The sequence below is a fragment of the Carlito syrichta genome, unplaced genomic scaffold, assembly GCF_000164805.1.
Source record: "Carlito syrichta isolate Samal-C Ts95f unplaced genomic scaffold, Tarsius_syrichta-2.0.1 Scaffold307028, whole genome shotgun sequence".
NCBI classification, from domain to species: domain Eukaryota; kingdom Metazoa; phylum Chordata; class Mammalia; order Primates; family Tarsiidae; genus Carlito; species Carlito syrichta.
The window spans coordinates 222,872-242,612 of record NW_007251124.1 but is presented as its reverse complement, the minus strand read 5'-3'; the positions used below and the strand labels follow the sequence as shown (position 1 = coordinate 242,612).

Sequence of the window (19,741 nt, the reverse complement as noted above, 5' to 3'; positions counted from 1 at the left end):
CCCACCTTCTAGCCAGGAATGGGAATTGTAAATGCTAAGATGTGAAAAGCAAGAGGTTGTTGTAGCTACAACCCACAGAAATGTGGAGTCTGTTTTCTTTTTACCTACTAGATGAACCAACCAATATTAGATTTTATGTGACTAATACTAAGATATCTCAGTTCATATCATTCATTTTTTCCAAGTATTTCCCCTTGGGTTGTCTGCCACTGATGGCCTTAATCCTAGACTCATACTCTTACCTTGTTAGGTGATTTCTGCATGGGCTCTATGTCAACTTAATTCTACGGCTATCCTTTCCTTCATTCTCATAATCAACTCTTACTCTGATTTGCTCCCAATTTCTTCAGTTTTCCTTACTCTTGACTTCTGCAGCCAACTTACATAGTCACCATAAGACACATCTTTCATTTCAATATTCAAAGGCACTGCCTTATTCTCTGTTCCTCCTTTACAGCATTCTTCTTCAACATCCATGCCTGACCCTTCTCACCTACACACAATCAGATCCAGTTTTACACCAATGTTGAGATCTTTAGGATCTTACAACCTGTGCTTTGTTTAGATCATTCTTATTTCATAGGCTTTGTCTAGATTTTGGACTATGGATTCAGCACATTTCTATGGTTACTATGACATTGCCTGCATTTTAAAAATGGCATTCTTCAAAGAAAATTTTTAAAGCGGGGATTTAATTTTTTAAATGTACAAAGTAGTCAATTCAACAAATAAATGATTTCCCATGTATATGACATGAAATTTAACATAGAGAAAGGTACCACTGGGGTTCAACGTTTTTGCAATTTTAAACATTATTTGTTATAATAGTCTTTGAAACTCTATAAATGTCTGATTTTTAAAATATTAGTCATTTAATTACTTAATAATTTCATGACATACATCAGTTTTGCTTTGGGAAAGTATAACCTAACGTGTAGCAATCATTTTTCTATGTTTTATTAATGTCTACACTGTGTCCATTTTATTTGCCTTAATCTGACAGATCAGCATAATGTTCCAAGTAGAAATGCGCAACACATCTCCGAAAATCCAAGAGGTCTAGAGAAGTATCCGGGTTACAGGCTCTGTGTAGTTGCCATGCATTGCTCATGGCTACATCAATGATGTAGTTCACCAAAACTGAGTACCATTTCTTGCTTCTTATCCTCACCCGATATTTGGAAATAATTTGATTCAATTTAGCTACACCTTCCTTGCATTCATCATACACTTTAACTATGGACGGTTGACTTATCTGAGGGATCTCTTCATCACCAGCAAAACAACTTATGTCATTGACCGGTTCTATGCCTACCGCATTGGAGCACAGACTGGTAATACCATCACCATTCCAACGACATAAAATTATCTCATCATTTTCTTCTACTCGGAAATCGAAATACCCCCTCTTCATTTTTTTCATATGTTCTGCATTCATCAGGGGACATTTTTCAGTCCTGTTTTCATGAATTGTTCCTGTTGCCCTCACCCCCTTCTTCTTCAAGGCTGACACCAATTTGACACTTGTAAAGAAGCTATCAAAACACAGGTGATAGGGATATTGACCTCTCTCTAAAAGAATATCAGCAAAGTTCATCACCAGACTTCCACCTAACCCAAGGTCAAGATCCTCATCTGCCTTCATAGTTGATTCTTCTTGGTAGGGTTCAAACCAAACCAAATAACCCTGTGTGGTTGTACCACACCAAATTTTATAGCCAATTCTAACAGGCTTTCCATTTAGGAATTGATCACTATCAAAGCATTCACACATTGACTTATCAAAGCAATAATATTCTTCTAGAGGAGCATACAAGAGGAAATTTTTATTCATTTGCTTTATGAGAGGCCTTAATTTTGTAAACTTATCTTTTTGATCTAGGTGGCCATTATCTGCAAAATGCAGGTATGAGAAAATCAACTCAAATCTGTCTCTTCTAATTGCATCTCTAACCAGGTTCAGGTCAGCATCCCAGATTTCCCAATACATTCCCCTTCTGGGACGCCTCACAAATCCACTCAAAAGCAGGACACCAAACACACACCTAATTTCCCGAACCGTGACTTCCAAACTGACATTTTTCTGAGAGGCATAATTATTGGTTTCATTGGCAATCAAGTTGAATGTTTCATCATCAAAAAATAACTCAAAGAGTTCTACTGGGTTCAATTTTTCACTCTTGAGATTCAAAAGTCCAGAATCCAGTGATGACCAACTTGGAAAGTTGGGTTTAATGTCTCTTTTGATCCAATTCTTTTCAGGGACACATGACACCTTTAGCTTCTTTTGAGCAGGCTGGGTTTTAGACTCATTATCTTCCTCCACATCTGAGTCACCAGAAAATGCAAGGCCTTGGAGCAATTCACTCACTCGAGCTTTGTCTTTTTTTCTCCCTTTTCGGGTAATGTCTCCTGCAGCATATTCCAAGGATGAGATGTGCTTCCGGGCCCACAAGTCACCCGGGTGACGGTCCTTCACAGTGTTCAGATGCACAACTGTCCTTTCAGTAGGGATAGAAGTACTACAAGAGATCTGGGGTGTACAATCTCTGGGGGAAAAAAATAACATATGTTATAAAAAATACTCAGTTAAACTCTCTCATAAGGATAAATCTGCTGAAGCCAAATCTTTTGGGGATGGGAGGATTACTTACTTCTTACTCCTCATGTTTCCATGGGGAGGACTTTGGCTAGACTTAACATTTTTGGCCTCTCCCTTGTTCCTCAAGATGTAACTTGAATCTAGCAGAAAGAACTGGGCATCCTTAGTGCAGCCCCTCTCTCTGTCCTCTTTAGGAGCAGGATGCAGACACCCTATGCTCCTTTTTGCCCCAAGTTGCATCTGGTAGGCTTATGCAGGGAAACATCTGCTACACTCAGCTGCCAGTATGAGCCTGTTTAGCGCTGCCTCTGAGCTGCTTTATCTAGTTTTATTTGGCACCTGTCAGCAATAAAGTTGAAGTTTCCAGAACCATCTGTTTTACTCCTCCTGTGTTTCCGTCAATTGGACAAGAAAAGAGCTTATTATTTATTGGGCCTCCTCATACCTGTCACAGAATTTCTGAACATGGAACGACTTAGCTTCTGCTAGTTCTACTTTCATCTAGTGGGCATACTACTCTTGGGAGAAACAAAAAAGAAACAACTCATTGAACTTGGATGACATCAATGGAGTTTACAAAGAAGTAAGCTAAAGTTACTTGGTTCAGTCATCACTATTTTACACAAACTTCCTTTTTGTTTCTAGATATTTGCATTTTATTTACTAGTGTCCTTTTGGTAAACTAGTTGAGTTTTAGAAGACATATGGGGGATAAAGTGAAAAGAGTATATTTTAATATAATTGACACTACATATATCTATTTTCTTAAGGCATTTATCATCCTGGGTGTCTTCAATGTCTGAATGTATTCAAAACATCCACAACTTCAGTGACATTCCTTGATCACATTGAGTCTTTTTACTGCTGAGATTTAAACTCCAAGCCATTAAGCCCAATATTGTGAAGGAAGAAAATGGGAGTGGAAAATGGGGAAAAAGACTGAGGTACGATAGTAGGTGGGGGTGGAGGAGGAGGACTAGAGAAGGAGTGCAAGGGGACAGTGGGTAGGGGGCTAAATCTTTGGCATCTTGGTTAAGCTACTGCACCAACCGGAAATAGTCTGCTATCAGAGTTTTTGTAATATGAAGCAATAAAGTGTCTTTATTCTTATAGGTACTATGAGTCATGGTTTCAGTTACCTGATGCTAAATACACAACAGTAGATTTCTATTCTCCAGTTGTATAACTCTGCTCTGTTATTGAACATTATTTTTAGTGAGGCCTGGCTCAGTCCTCGCTATTGTAATGAAAAATTCACTTCTCTTTTTTTTAATTTTTTTTTATTTTATCTCCCTGTTCCCTAAGATAAACAAATGTCAATAAGGAGAATTCCCATACCCTGCTCTGCACTTAGCTTAATTATCCCATTTTGTTTCCTTTCTCCAGTTTTCTCAAGTTTCTGAGGACTCAATGGCCTCATCAGAAGGTAACTCTCTGCTTTTGATTTGGTTGCTGCCTTTCTGCTGTAGGAGTATCATGTTGCACATTCATTCCCATAACCAACACTCATGAAGTGCCTACTACTTTCATTAATTTTTCCTTCATCAGCTACTTTCCTCTTGAACTACTCATTGTTTGGGTCTCCTAGTGGAAGTTGAAAATACAGGTTTATTACCCTTTATATGAAATGCCTGGGACCAGGAGTGTTTCAGATTTTGAATTGTTTTGAATTTTGGAATATTTCCATTATACCAGTTGAGTATTCCTCACCAAAGATTTGAAATCCAAAATGCTCCAATGAGCATTTCTTTGGAGCATCTTGTAGCACTCAAAAAGTTCTGGATTTTGAAGCATTTCAGATTTCAAATTTAGGATGCTCAACCTGCACATTAATTGTCCTACAAAGTCCTCTTCTGGCTCTGATATTTCTTAACTGTCACGGCAGCTTCACTTGCAATCCTTACTCTCATCTAAATTCTCTGCCTTCTGGCTTCTCCATTGCTCTTTCAAAACATAAAGGAACCCAGTGGAGAGTGATCAAGCAGGACAGACTGGGTTGGGATAGGATTCTTGGAGGCAACCATGTGCCAGCTGAAGGTTTTGTATAATTATTGTATATTGACAGTTTTCAATAGGTCATCTTGTCATGGGGCCTCCATGATCACAGAAGTGAGAATGACTCTTATATTATTCCAGGGAAGCAGACTTTTGATCAACTGGTTTCTCTGATTCCATTCCAACTTCTTCATATGTCTGTAGGATTTGATCCTCTCAGGACCATGGACACTCACCTGTTGGGCATTCCTGAGTCTTCCCCACCTTGTTCCATTTCTTCAGAAGTTTCTTGCTTTGCATTAAACAATCCATCTTTAGTTACAATTTCTTCAGCTAAAATAATATATTAATGACTTAAATGTTATTTGGTTTTTTTTTCAATTTTGACAAAAACAACCTCCAAAGTAGGGAATAGATGTTTCAAGGTAAAACAAACAAACAAAAAAATCAACTGGTGCCTCAGGTGTGCGCAGTTTCGGAATCCTACAAATTTGGCACAGTGTGGAAAATTATTTTTTAAAAAGTCAATTAGGGTACCAAAGCCCAAGTGGGGTGAGGGTCCAATAGGGTAGGACACATTTAAAGAAAATTAAATATGAAGAGTAGCATTCTCAGAGAGTGAAGATAACTTCCTCTGAGGTAAAGAAGGGATTAGGCAGAGGGATTCATGGGACTTCTAAGTATGAAGGGGTATTTGACATGTTCAAGTTATCTGGAATCCTTAATAGGGAAGAGATGCAAAGGAGTTGCTGAGGAAATCAGGGGATAGGAAGGGATGATCAGAGAAGATAACACAAGAATAAATAAGCTGGGTGATGAGCAACAGAAGAATATGTGACTGGGAAGGATGCAAAATGATATGGGCTGAGAGAAGTCCGGAGACAGAAACAGAAGAAAGGAAAGGGAGGGTGTGAAAATATGGTTTGAAAATTTCTGTAGAAAATATTGGCTCCCTGGGACCAAATCAGGGTTAGTGATAGAAAGGCACACACAGGGGACCAACAAGAGGCCTGTGCTTACTCATCAGACTGAGGCTTGTAATCTCCTGAGCTGAGTTCCGACAGAGGTTCCTCTGAACTAGACTCAGATGTGGCCACTCCTCGGTGGCACAGACCTGGGCTGTTTCCTCCTCAGTCTTCAGTGATGTCTAAAAAGACACACACACACAAAATGTGCCTTTTAGTTTTTACAGTGATAAGGATAAGGGATTTGATTGTGAAAGGTGTTGAATAGCACATTACAGATCAGTGGTACCAGACCCTTAAAGCATTCTGTAAATTTGTGGAAACCTTTCTGGTTATAACAATAATGTCTACCACCACTTTATGCCAATGCCATTCAGAGGGTGAGGCCAGAGATGCCACTTCCTGCATCGTATGGGACAGTTTCACACTACAAAGAACTGTCCCACAGCCTGTAGGACTTTTGAGTGTCCTACTGAACCAAACCTACAATCAATATAAATCAGCAGCACTTAAGTCTAAGAATCCTCAAGAGTTTTATAGGATGTTGAATAAATCAGTAACTCATGAACATTACAGAGAAGGAAACTCACATGGAATAAAGATATTGTCAAAAAAGATGACTCCTTCAGACTGTTCTACATGCTGTTTTATCACATTTTCTACTATGTATTTGATTGAACAACATTTCAATGTAATACTGTAGTTACTGCAAATGCAATCAAATTGATTAGATATAGAGAAATATTGAGACTCCTTTTAACAAACTTGGAACCTAATATAAATGCAGAAATCTCACTGAATTTCGCGAATAAATATTGTTTTAAAATACTTCAGACCAGGTGTGGTAACTCATGCCTGTAATCCTAGTACTTTGGGAGGCCAAAGTGGGAGAATTGCTTGAGCCCAGAAGTTTGATTCCAGCCTAGACAACATAGCTAGACCTTGTCTCTACAAAATCAAAAAATAAGCCGAGTGTGGTGGCACACACCTATAGTCCCAGTTACTCAGGAGACTGAGGCAGAAGGATTGCCTGAGCCCAGGAGTTGGGAGACCGTGGTAAGCCAAGATGACAAAGTGAGATGCCGACTCAAAAATAAAAAAATTTCAAAGCTAGCAATGGCAAGATACATAGGCTGAAAAAATATATACAGAATTATTTTGGGGGTTGTCTGTGGTTTTCTATCTTGACACTGTCCCCTTAGGTCTATCAAATGGCTTTTTGTTAACCTCTTGATTTTCTGTTTCATTTTCAAATCTACCTTCTCTTTCCCATTGCCTGTAAAAGTATGCAGTGCCAGTCTTTTACAGACCTAATGTCTATTTTGACAATGAGGGTGTTTCAAGACAGAAGATACTTTCTTTTTAACTCATCATCACCCCATCCCAAACTGCAAACAGAACATAATTTTGGTCATTAAAAAGCCTACCTCATTTAAACACAGCCACCTCATTTAAATGCAGAAATATTATAGGTTTGGTTCCAGACCACAGCAATAAAGCAAATATTTCAATAAAAGTAAATATCACAATAAAGCAAGTCACATGAATTCTTTGGCTTTCTAGTGCATATAAAAGTTATATTTAACATGAGCCAATGCTCAGCCTCATGAATCATCAGAGAAATGCCAATCAAAACTATAAAATGAACACTGGTAAGGATGGTCATCATTCATAAGTTAAAAACAACAACAACAACAGGTACTGGTGCAGCTGTGGAGAAAAGGGGATGCATCTGCACTGTTAGTGGGAATGTAAACTAGTTCAGCCTCTGTGGAAAGTGGTGTGGCAATTTCTCAAAGAACAACAATTGAGCTTCCATACAATCAAGCAATCCCTCTTCTGAGAATATACCCAGAGAAATATAAATCGCTCTACCAAAAAGACACTTGTACACACATGTTTACTGCAATACTATTCACAACAGCAAAAACATGGAACCAACCCAGATGATCACTGAAAGTGAACTGGATAAAGAAAATGTGGTCCATGTACATGATGGAATACTATGCAGCCATAAAGAAGAACAAAATCACGGCCTTTGCAGCAACTTGGATGCAGTTGGAGACCCTATCAAGTGAACTAACACAGATACAAAGAACTGAATACTGCATGTTCTCACTCATAAGTGGGCCCTGATCACCGGTCACACTAGCACAAGGGTGGGATCAACAGACCCTGGGCACTGCTGATGGAGTGAAGGAGGAGGGAGGGGGGCATGTGGCAACACACTGGGTACCTGGTCCACTATCAGGGAGAAAGAGGGTCAGTTAGAAGCCCAAATTTCACCTGCATGCAACCTACTTATGTAGTAAATCCCCACTTGTACCCTACATCTCTAAAATAAATAAATTAGTCCATTAAGTGTAAAAAAGAATTATGTCTTTAAAAAATATGTTAATTAAAAAATACCTTATTGTTAAAAAATGCTTAACAATCACCTGAGCCTTTAGATAATTTTAATCTTTTTGCTGGTGGAGGGGCTTGCCTCAATTCTGATTGCTGCTGACTGATCAGGGTGGTAATTGCTAAAGGCTGGGATGGATATGGCAATTCTTTAAAATGAGACAACAGTAAAGTTTGCTGCACCGATTGATTCTTTCACAAAAAGGTTTCTCTGTAGTATGCAATGCTGTTTGATAGCATTTTATTCATAGTAGAACTTCTTTCAAAATTGAAACCAATCCTCTCAAACCCTGTCACTGCTTTATCAACTCAGTTTATTGTCATTTCAACAACATTCATAAGCATCTTCAGCAGGCGTAAGTACCATCTCAAGAAACCACCTTCTTTGCTAATCCATAAAAAGCAACTCCTCATCTATTCAAGTTCTATCATGAGATTGCAGCAATTCTGTCACAACTTAAGGCTCCACTTTTATTTATAGTTCTTTTGCTATTTCTATGATATCTGCAGTTACTTCCTCCACTGAAGTCTTGAATCCCTCAAAGTCATCCACAATGATTAGAACCAACTTCTTCAAAATTCCTGTTATTTTGACCTTCTCCCTTGAATCATGAATGTTTTTTAGTGGCATCTAGAATGATGAGTCCTTTCCAGAAGATTTTCAATTTACTTTGCCAGATCCATCAAAGGAATTACTATCTATGGCAGCTATAGACTTTAGACTGTATTTCTTAAATGATAAGACTTCAAAGTTAAACTCACTCATTGATCCCCGGGCTACAGAATAGGGATTGTTAGCAGGTATGATAACAACATTAAACTCTTTGCACATCTCCATCAAAGCTCTTTGATGACTAAGTACACTGTCAATAAGCAAAAATATTTTGAATGATGGCTGGGCATGGTGGCTCACACCTGAAATCCTAGCACTTTGGGAGCCTGAAACAAGAGGATTGCTTGAGCTTAGGAATTCCAGATCAGCCTTGGCAATATAGTGAGACCTCGTCTTCAAAAAACATATTTTAAAAAATTAGCGGGGCATGGTGGCACTTGCCTGTAGTGCCAGCTACTAAGGAAGCTGCGGCAGAAGGATTGCTTGAGCCCAGGAGGTCAAGGCTGCAGTGAGCCATGAAAGTGCACAGCACTCCAGCAACCTGGGCTACAGAGTGAGACCCCAACTAAACAAAAAACAAAAACAACAGCAACAACAAAAGGCAGTTTAGTTGTGTCTTGTTTTTTTATCTACTCAGTTACACTAGGCCTTTTAATTAGAGGATTGAAACCATTTACATTGTGTTATTATCAATAATTAAGGATTTACTACTGCTATCTGTTGTTTGTTTTCTGATTCTTTTGAGACTTCTCTCTCCTCCTTCCTTCCTGTCTTTCTCTGAGGTTATATTCTTTTGTAATATGGTTTAATTTGTTGCTTTCCCTTTTTAGTAGATTATAGATTTTTGCACTGTGGTTACCATGAGGTTTAAGAAAACACATTATAGCTGGGCTCGGTGGCTCAGCCTGTAATCCCGCGTCTTTGGGAGGCTAAGGTGAGTGGATTGCCTGAGCCCGCGGGTTCGAGACCCGCCTGGGCAGTGAGACCTCATCTCTACAATAAATCAAAAAATCAGCCGGGCGTGGTAGTGCGGCCTGTAGTTCCAGCTACTTGGAAGTACAGGCTGAGGTGGGAGGATCACATGAGCCTAGACATTGTACTGAGGCGGAAGGATCGCCAGAGCCCAGCAGGTGGAGGCTGCGGTGGCCGGGAGCGGCCACTGCACTCCAGTCTGGGTGACAGAGTGAGACTCCAACTCAAAAAAAAACCAAAACCAAAACCAAAAACAAAAACAAACAAAAAAGAAAACACATTATAGATATAGCAAGTTATTTTGAGATGATGATATGTCTTAGATCACAAATACAAGAGTAGAAACAAAGACAAAAACAGAAAAAAATTATACACTTAAACTCTACCTCCCTGCACATCTTGACTTTTAGTTGTCTCAATTTATATTTTTTTATACTACCTATCTCTTAACAGGTTGCTCTAGCTATTACTGTTTGTTTGGTTGTTTATTTGTATTTGGAGACATGGTCTCACTATGTCACTCAGGCTGAATGCATAGCTCACTATAACTCAAATGTCTAGGCTCATGTGATCCTCCCACCTCAGCCTCCTGAGTAGCTGGAACTGCAAGCTGGCATCCCCACACCCAGCTAATTAAAAAATTTTTTTTGTAGAGATGGAGTCTCACTATGTTGCCCAGGCTGAACTTGAATTCCTGGCCTCTGGTAATCCTCCTGACTCAGCCTCCCAAAGTGCTGGGATTATGGGTGTGACTTATCATTCTGGATTCCATTATTGTTTTATCAGTTTGGCTTTTGGGTTTCAAGGCATTGTTGTGAGTAGATTACACATTATCATTACAGTCATCAAGCATTCTGGGTTTGTCCATGTAGTTAATTTTACCAGTTTATTTTATACCTTTGTAAATTACCCTGTCTCCACTACTTTATTATAGCAACACAAAACGTACTAAGATAGATGCTATTTCCAAGTCAGGTCACATTCACTTGGGGGTTAGGACTTCAACATCTTTTGGGGAAACATAAGATTTCAATCTATAACATTTCATCCCTACTTCAATTAAGATTCTTTCTTTCTTTCTCTGTCTAGTCTTGTATTCTTTGATTAAATACTAGATTTCATTACATTGTCCACCCACACTTCTGCCCTTTGATTTTCCTGAACTTCTGATATCTTTATTCCTCCTTAATTTGAACTTATTAATTATACATCAGTGCAAACACCTAACTACTTTGTTATTTCCTTAGATATAATCATGTTCTAAGCATTTGTATTTTAGAATACTTTTTTTTTAGTAAATTCCTTTTTTGTTGTTTCTACATAATAGCATTATATTACATTTAAGGTAATTATGTTGATTTTTTAAAAGCATACATAAGTATGTTTTATTTTCTATACACTTTCTTTCCAGTAAGGTAAAGTATTTGTTAAGAACAGGAGGCACTGGGTCTGATGGGATTAAGACCCAGTTGGAGCTCACAGAAAAGGACTGAGCAAGAAGGGAACCCTGTGATAACAGTGTCTTGAGAAAACTGATGTGACAGCAGTGTGCAAAAGGACTTAAATGGGAAAGACTTCATTTTTTAAAACTAAATGACTAGAAAAACGAATGAACCACTTAGAGAATTAAAAAAACAAAAACCAAAAAACAAACAAAACAAAAAACCAGAGTACATTTTGTGAAGAAGATGTGAAGTTTTACCCTGGATATATAGAATTTCCATTATCATCACCAAACATTAATTGGATATGTGCTGAGCTCTGAGACTTTAAAGAAGTATGAGAAAAGGTCCTGGTTCTCAGGCTGAGGAGATAAACCAGAAACTCCAAAAGAGAAAAAATCAGTCACTCAGTATCAAATGAGTGGAGGCACTTGCTGAAACAAGGGCCTAACTCCACCCTCACTCCCACACCTTGAGATTTGGACAGGCCTCCTAAACATAATATGAAATGAGGCAATGGTATGTAGCCAATACAAGCTCCCTGGATGATACAATATGGTCTGTGATATTCTGTGAAAAGGTGCAGGCAGAGGGACTGTGCCACCCAAAAGGCCCTCAGGGCGATGAATGTGAGCCAAGAAAAGGGCAAGAAACAGGTGGTCAGGGAGAAAGAGGGTTGCTACTGAAATTCCTATAAGTCCAGACATCCTGCTCACCTGGCACCTGGTTGGGTGGAACTCGAGCACTGCTGCCTTGTCTCTAGGGCTTTCTTCCTGGAGATGGGCTGGTCCCTGGGGAATAGGCCCTGTAGAAAAAGAAGACAAGAGTAATAAGTGAGACACAATGACCTTTAGGAATACCCTTTTTGGGGACGTAGCCCTTCCCCCCAAACTGCTTATGTTTGTTAAACATCCAAGAACTAAGACTTAGATCTTACTGTCTGAGACAGAGCATCACAACTGCTTTAATTCTGCCAGGAATTTTAAAATTCTAAAACCTTAAGGTCTCTTATCCACAAAATTGGGTGGAGTTTATGAATTCTGAAGGTACTTTATAGTGACACACTTTTAGACATATAAATAAAAAGTAAAAATCACAGACAAAAATAAAGAGGGGGAAGAAGAAGATGGTGGTAAAGAAAAGATCATGCAGAGGACACAAAAACAAAAGATGAAAGAAAAGACATGGAGTACAGAGAGACAAGGCAATGGAGAAACAGGAAAGCAGAAAAGAAGATGAAGAGAGAGGCAGGAAAACAAAGATATAAGAAAATAAAGAGAAGAAATGTATTAGCCATGAGCTAGAACCTTTGAGAATCTGCCATGTTAGGAGGTACTGATCCCAAAGGAATCAATAATCAAAATGGTGGATGACTGAACAATGCCCACTATGGTGTTGTTACTTAAAAGATTATTTCCAATTCTCACAATAATCATTAAAGTCCAAATTATTGCCTCCATCTATCATAGGCAGATTCAGAAAGATCATTGCTAAGTACAAAGTACACACAAAAGTCAAACAGATAATTGTTGACTGACTGACTGACTAACTGAATGACCTATTAAATAACTTGCTCGGGTCACACAGTTGGCAGGTGGCAGAGTTGGGATTCAAACCTCTAGAATTCCTTCTTTTTTTCTGTAACTTTTCTTTCTGGACTCTCTTCCTTCTGAGGTAATGTTTCTCTCAGTTGCAGAACACCAGAATACGGGTATGTGTGTTACAAAGTGGTTCTTCCAGGCCCCAGTTCCCACCTCAGAGCATCATGCACTCTTGTTTCTACCATGAATGACAATACTGAGATCTGGGCTGCTATAGCTACCAACACAACAAAGGCAGGCATATTTTCATAGCCTCAAGGTTCAGCTCTGACCGCTCAGGGTAGAAAGTGAACACTTTCAGTTCCAACAGGAGCTAAGAACTGAGGCTCAAAGCTGCTGGTCTCCAGCAAAGCACTAGCCTGCTACTGAGGTACGCAAAATGAAGGTAGGAATCACAACCATTCAGATATCACAATACCATATTATAATGTAAAAAACCTGTACTACTGACTTTTCCTAAAATTGCTCTAATGCCTAAGCATCTAAAATTCAAGGCAACAAAAAATAGTGTTCCATGGATAATGGGAGGAGGTGATTGCACAGACCATCTTGAGCTAAGAAGAGGCACCTTGAACGCTACAAAATCAGAGGTCGGATTTACTTGTCTGATGAGACTCTATGATCAGGCATGCTTCACTTGTGAACTTTTCACATTTGAACACTGACTATGGGGTGAAGAGCTGTTTCTTCAGAAATTCTCAGAGTAGCTAGAGTTCTCTCTTTTAATTGCCCAACCATGGTTGGGGTGAGGGTGGGACTTTCTGGATGAGATAGCTCTGAAATATCTGAATATAAGGAGGGAGTTCCATACAATGAGGCCACAGATAGAGCTGACAGGTAGAGAGAATGGTCAGGAGAAGAATTAAAGGCCAGAAAACACTCAAAGGAAATGAGAAGACCTAATCTCAGCAGGAGCCAAAATATCAGTATCAAACACTAATTGAACACTGATGTATGCACAACAGTGGTCTTGGTACAAAGGAGAGAGATACAAGCTACAGCTTTTGCTCTGAATGTGTTTATGGCTTGACTAAGAAAATATAATACAGATATAAAGTAATTTGATGTTTAAAATAACCAGATTACAGTTACAGTGTGACCTTGGGCCTGACACAGTCTAAGCCTCCAATTCCTTATCTGTACAACAGAGAGAATACAATTCACTTTACAAGATTAATGAAGATTAGATGAGATAATGAACACAAAAGCGCTCTATAAACTGCAACACTTCACGTGAGGTAATATATTATTAATTTTTAAGATAGGCAACAATATAAGAAGCACAAAATCACCAACTGAAAAGCCCATATGGTAATTATAATCCAAAATATAGCAAAGAACATAGCATCACTTTTCTTTGCCCTGGATACAGTGGATCACAATGGCAACTTTGTATTGCTGTTGTTTCATTTCTAGAGAGAATAAAGCTTGCTGGAAAAAAAAAAAAAAACAAAACAGCCTTGCCCCTGATTCACTGATACTATATACCTTTCAACAATACATACACACCAAACCAGACAGCCTAAAAAGCACAGTATAAGATAAAACAGGTCTGCTGATTCAAAAAGAGCTAAGTTGAGAAAAAGTAGCAACAGAAATGAAAGAAGGTAAAGCTATAATGCAGTGAGAAAACAGATCAAAAGCAACAGAAAATCTGGGAGAGCAACTATCAGATAAGATCTTGTATTTGCTCCTGAGGTAGAAGAACCTGAGTTAAGTCTGGGAAAGGGGCAGAACATTTTCAAGCATATGAAAGTTCACTATGAACACCACTGACACACTGCTGTTACTCTCTGACAAAGACAGAACAGGAGAAAATGGGCCTAAGGTGCAGTGAACCAGAAGATATCTCAAGGTCTCTTCTATTTCTCTCAATATTTCTAACCACTTAATAATGTGTCTGACATTAAGAATCAATCACAATTATTAAGAGTCTGGCAAAAATAAAACAATCAAGAATTTTCATTTAAAATTCAGTATTTCATGACAGGTGAGAGTGAAATACCACACACACACAAATAACACAATGCATTTTTTTATTTAAAAAAAAAAGGCTTCAAGGCCACTCAACTTTTTAATAATAAAGTCCACACTTCTTGGTTTGAATTTAAAGACCTCCATAATATGGCCCAACTGACCTTCCCATTCTCTCCTCAATCTTTCCTTAAACAAACTCTACCCTCTAGCCATGTTGGTTGACTTACTAACTCCTTGAAAATACCAACACAGGAGGGAATGCAGTTATGCCTGGAAAACTGATCTTCCATTCATCTTGTCTCAGGTAACCTGGAGAAATGTGCTGCAATTATAACTACTAGGCAGGCAGGCAGAGTCTCCAGAAAATTTAGGAGGGCCTAAGAGAATATAAAAAGACCTTCAGAATGACAAGGTATACCTTCTGAGCAATCAGAGAGTATCTTTATCCCCTTTACACATACTATTGCAGTGGTGCACCCTCATGGGAAACTTAAGGACCAAGAGAAACTATCCATCTGCCCATCATGCTGAAGTCCAGTTCTATGAGTCATCTCATGCAATTTTTCAACATTTACTTGCATTAAAGAATCTTATACCCTATGACTGCTATTTGTCAATTACCATCACCATTCTGATAACTTCCACTCTTGATTATCCCTCTTCCTTTTTCAATCAAAATAAAATAAAATCACTTCTAGCAGTTACATGTTGATCAGCTCATAAATGGGAATGTTTACCCTATTTTTGCTCCATTCCAAATACTGTGAACCCTCAATGCTCAATGCCAGGCTTATCCCTCTGGAAAACTTTTCTAACACCCAAGATTATAGGGCTTCCCTACCACCTCTAAATGTCTTCAGCCATGTAGGTAGGGAAATATCAAGTTCTATTTATGCTGCAAAGGATAAATATCATAATAATTAAGCTCTATGCATTTTATCTCCCTCCATTGTCCTCATATCATTATATGAACCACTTATTCTGTACTTACTAAATATCAATATTCACAGATCAATAATGTGACTGGTAAACCAAACCCATAAAATAATGTATAGAATTTTTTTGTGGTCATGTATTTTCCAGGAAAGAGAGTCAATAGCTTTCAACAAATTTGGGGGGAAAAATGCAAGTACTCCCTCCCCACAAAGGTTAAAAATATTCCTCTACAGAGTTTTAAGATCTCCTCTTTGTATTTTCTATATACTTTTGTCCACTCTCTTCAGTGAGTCTACAGACTGCAGACCAGACTCTGCATTCTTTTCCTGGCTTATCATACTGCCAGAGGCCTCTACAGAGCTGAAATATAATCAACAGGTTATGGGACACTTTATATCTGAGGTAAAGCCTGAATATGGAAAATGAGAGAGCTATGTACAAAGGAGGATAAATTTCAAGTGAAGTGAAAAAGATAACCTGTTTAAACCTAAAGCTGTATTTAAAATGATTGAAAAATTATAAAGCAGAGAGTAAGAAAATATTACTATAGGAGAAAGGATGTGGAAATTTGTGGAAAGCCACCATTGCATATTTAAAACATCCACAAATGTAGAATACAGACATGTGGCAAGAAAGAGTTTTGGTGAAAGATCAAGAGGCTTAACTTCTAAAAGGCTCTGCCCCTGTTAATCCTGAGCAAGTTATTCAAACTCTTTGAGTTTTCGATTTCATAACTATTAACTGAGGGTGATGGATAAGAAGGTCTTAGAATTCTAACATTTTATGATTCTATATTTTTAAAGATTTGTTTATATACAGGGCTAGACAAAAAAGCAGAACTTGATGATGGTCAAAATGTACGAACTTGCAGTTACAACTTCTGTAGATCTAACATACAGCATGGTGACTATATTTAGTAATAATGTATTGTATACCTTAAGTTTGCTGAGAACAGATCTTAGGTATTCTTAATACACACACACACACACACACACACACACACACACACACACGGTAACTGTGAGATGAGATGATGAATATGTTAATTAGCTTGTGATAATCATTTTAAGATGTATTCAAATACTTGCTCACACAGATAAACAAGTTTTTGCTAAAAAATCATGCAACCGTCAGTGGCCAACTCGTAGTGTCCTCACTAAACTCACCCTCTGGCACTTACCACTCATTTCTTGGGGGTTCTCTTGGGGAAGCTGTGGAGGCTCACACTTCAGGGTGGTTGTACCAGGCAGGAGCTGGAGGCTCTGATGCTCCAAAGAAACTCCTTGATATTCTGTCACCATTAGGTGCATGTCCTGTCTCTGAATGTAGACAGAGGCCTGGAGACAAGAGATTTTCCTTGATAAGGCATCCTAGTGGGAACTAGAACAAATAGCTATTAGGGACTTCTCCAAGGGAACATAGGTCAAATCCCATTTAACCCTTTAAAGAAGCAGTAAGTAAGACAGAGACACCCATTCATTTGGCAAATATGGACTGCATGCCTTCTAAAAGTCAAACCCTGTTCTACATGCTAGGGATACAGCAATAAACAAACCTGACAAGAGAGCCAAAGGGTCCCTGCCCAGAAAAACAAAAACAAAAAAACAGAAACAAAAAACAGATGGATGTTTAAACTAGTTGGTGAAAGTTTAATAAGAAATAGAATATGTATTCTGTCTCAAAATGTCTCCCCAAAATTCCTTAGAACTTACAAAGAGGGCCAGCCTTGGTGGTTCGGCCTGTAATCCTAGCATTTTGGGAGACTGAGACAAGTGGATTGCCTGAGCCTGCGGGTTCAAGACCAGCCCGGGCAACTTGGCAAGACCTCATCTCCACAATAAACAAAAAACTAGCCAGGTGTGGTAGCGCATGCCTGTAGTCACAGCTACCTGGAAGGCTGAGGCGGAAGGATCGCTGGAGCCCAGCACATCGATGCTGGGGTGGCTGTGAGTATGCCACTGCACTCCACCCTGGGCAACAGAGTGAGACTCCAACTCAAAAAAGAAAAAGAAAAAGAAAAAGAAATTACCAAGAGATAAATGGCAACTTTCTAGTGAAGACATCTGACAAATACCACCATAACCTCATGAGTAATGGGACAAACCATCACCATGCACCTCCTGAAGTCATGTACTAAGGAGAACACAACATTATCTTTGTGACATTCTAGCCAAAATGTACAACCTGGATCTAATCATGAGAAAATATAAGAGAAACCCAAATTGGGGACATTCTCTTAAAAAAAAGCCAAAAACACCGGGCTGTACTCTTCAAAAATAACAATGTTATGACAAAGAAAGGCTGAACAACTACTTCAGATTCACAAACATAAAGACATGGCAACTAACTGCAATGTGTCATGCTGGCTTGTATCCTGGATTAGGGAAAAACTACATAAAGAACACTACCGGGACAAGATTTGACTAAGGAATTAGTGTTATATGATAGTACCATAACAATTTTAACTTCCTTAAACTTGATCACTGTATTCTGGCTATATAAAAGAATGTTCTTGTTCTGCAGAAATACACACTGACGTGTTTAGAGGTAAGGAGACATAACGTCTATAACTAACACTCAAATGGTTTGAGGAAAAAATACTGTATGTGTGTGTACGTATGTGTGTGCACGTATGTGTGTATCCATATACATATGCATACAAAGAGAAAGAGGGAAAATGTATTTGCTTGTGTACAAGTGTACACCATGAGGGGGACACATCACGGACAAATGTTAACAACTGGGTAATATGGGTGAAGAGTATATAGGGGTTCTCTAAACTACTCTCTCCATACTTCTGTAAGTTATAAATTACTTCAAAATAAAAAGTTGAAGGCTGGGCTCGGTGGCTCAGCCTGTAATCTCAGCACTTTGGGAGGCCGTGGCAAGTGGATTGCCTGAGCCTGTGGGTTCGAGACCAGCCCGGGGAACTTGACAGACCTTGTCTCTACAATAAATAAAAAATTAGCCGGTGTAGTAGTACGCGCCTGTAGTTCTGGCTACTTGGAAGGCTGAGGCAGAAGGATCACCGGTGCCCAGCAGGTCGGCACTGGGGTAGCCACAGCACTCTAGATTGGGTGAGAGTGAGACACCAACTCAAAAAAAAAAAAAAGTTGAGAATTAACAGATAAATGTTTCTCTTTCTTCTCCCACACCATACACGTTCTCCTCTCACCTGCTGACCTTTGTCTCCACTTCTTGTATTTAAGTTCTCCAACACTGTCACTGCCTCCTCCCCACTCTCCAGAGGACATGACTTCACAGAGGCCTGGAGTTCTTCAGGCAGGATGATTAGGAACTGCTCCAGCACCAGCAGCTCCAGGATCTGCTCCTTAGTGTGCATCTCTGGCCTCAGCCATTCATGGCAAAGTTCTCGGAGTTGGGCCAGAGCCTCACGGGGCCCAAGAACCTCTTGGTAGCAGAACTGCCGAAAGCGCAGGCGGCAAAGTTCCTGAGTGTGGGAGCTGCCCTCTTGTGAGTTGCACACCTGCTCCCAGGTGGGATCTTCCTCCTTCACTTTCACAAGGCCATCTTCATTTTCAGGAACAGGGCCTGACAGGGCCTGTTCATACATTTTGAGCTTAGAGGCTAGAAAAAGATTCACTTAACTGGGGGCTGATGTTTAGAAATTTACATCTGAGGCATAAGAATTGATCAGTAATTTGCAAATTACAAGAGCTTCAAACTCTATGTAACCTACTGATATTTTTGTTCCCTCTGTAACAGCAAAAGCTAAGCCTGTTTGCTTCTACTGTCAGTGAAATGAATGAGAAGTATATTTTGGACACTAAAGGAGTTGAGTCCAGAGGTAGGTAAGGGATGTAGGATATGGGGGAAGAAAGGCTAACAATTACGAATGCTTGAGCAGCTTACACTTTAGCTGGGGAGAAGGGATAATTTTACCCATTGAGGAGCCACATGGTTGCCTTCATGAACAAATAATACAGTTTCAAAGGTCATCTGTGTCTGTGAATTTCTCACTGAATATTCCACTTTAAATGTAGGTGTGGTAGATTGTTTCCAAAGTCTCCTATCCTCAAATGCTTTTTGTGATGAGATTTTGACAAACTTCAACAAGGGGTGGAATCTATTTTTCCTTCCCTTGAATCTGTGCTGGCCTATTACTTGCTTTGAGCAATAAAATATGGCAGAAATGACATTTTAAGAGGAAGTGCTCCTGTATCCCTTAACACACTATCACAAGGCTCCCATGCTGTGGGGAAGCCCAAACTAGC

The 19,741-nt window shown here is 39.2% G+C and overlaps 1 protein-coding gene across 1 annotated transcript; it reads right to left on the bottom strand.

Moving 5' to 3' along the window:
* Positions 1–716: 716 nt before the first annotated feature.
* On the bottom strand, positions 717–19,181 carry PGBD1 (piggyBac transposable element derived 1). The gene is made up of 6 exons (XM_021715369.1): positions 18,682–19,181; positions 16,687–16,843; positions 11,709–11,797; positions 5,618–5,744; positions 4,834–4,930; positions 717–2,549 (listed from the first exon to the last, which is right to left on the bottom strand). The coding sequence occupies exons 1-6, from the start codon at positions 19,078–19,080 to the stop codon at positions 992–994; spliced, it is 2,427 nt and encodes an 808-aa protein (XP_021571044.1). The 5' UTR covers positions 19,081–19,181; the 3' UTR covers positions 717–991.
* Between the last annotated feature and the right edge of the window lie 560 nt (positions 19,182–19,741).

Excerpts from the sequence above, each read along its gene's own strand:
- PGBD1 (XM_021715369.1), bottom strand. The coding sequence starts at position 19,080 with ATGTATGAACAGGCCCTGTCAGGCCCTGTTCCTGAAAATGAAGATGGC. Across the intron at positions 11,798-16,686 it reads GAACCCCCAAGAAATGAGTG|GGCCTATTCCCCAGGGACCA; the intron begins GTAAGTGCCAGA and ends CTTTTTCTACAG. Across the intron at positions 5,745-11,708 it reads TCCACCCAACCAGGTGCCAG|ACATCACTGAAGACTGAGGA; the intron begins GTGAGCAGGATG and ends GTGTCTTTTTAG.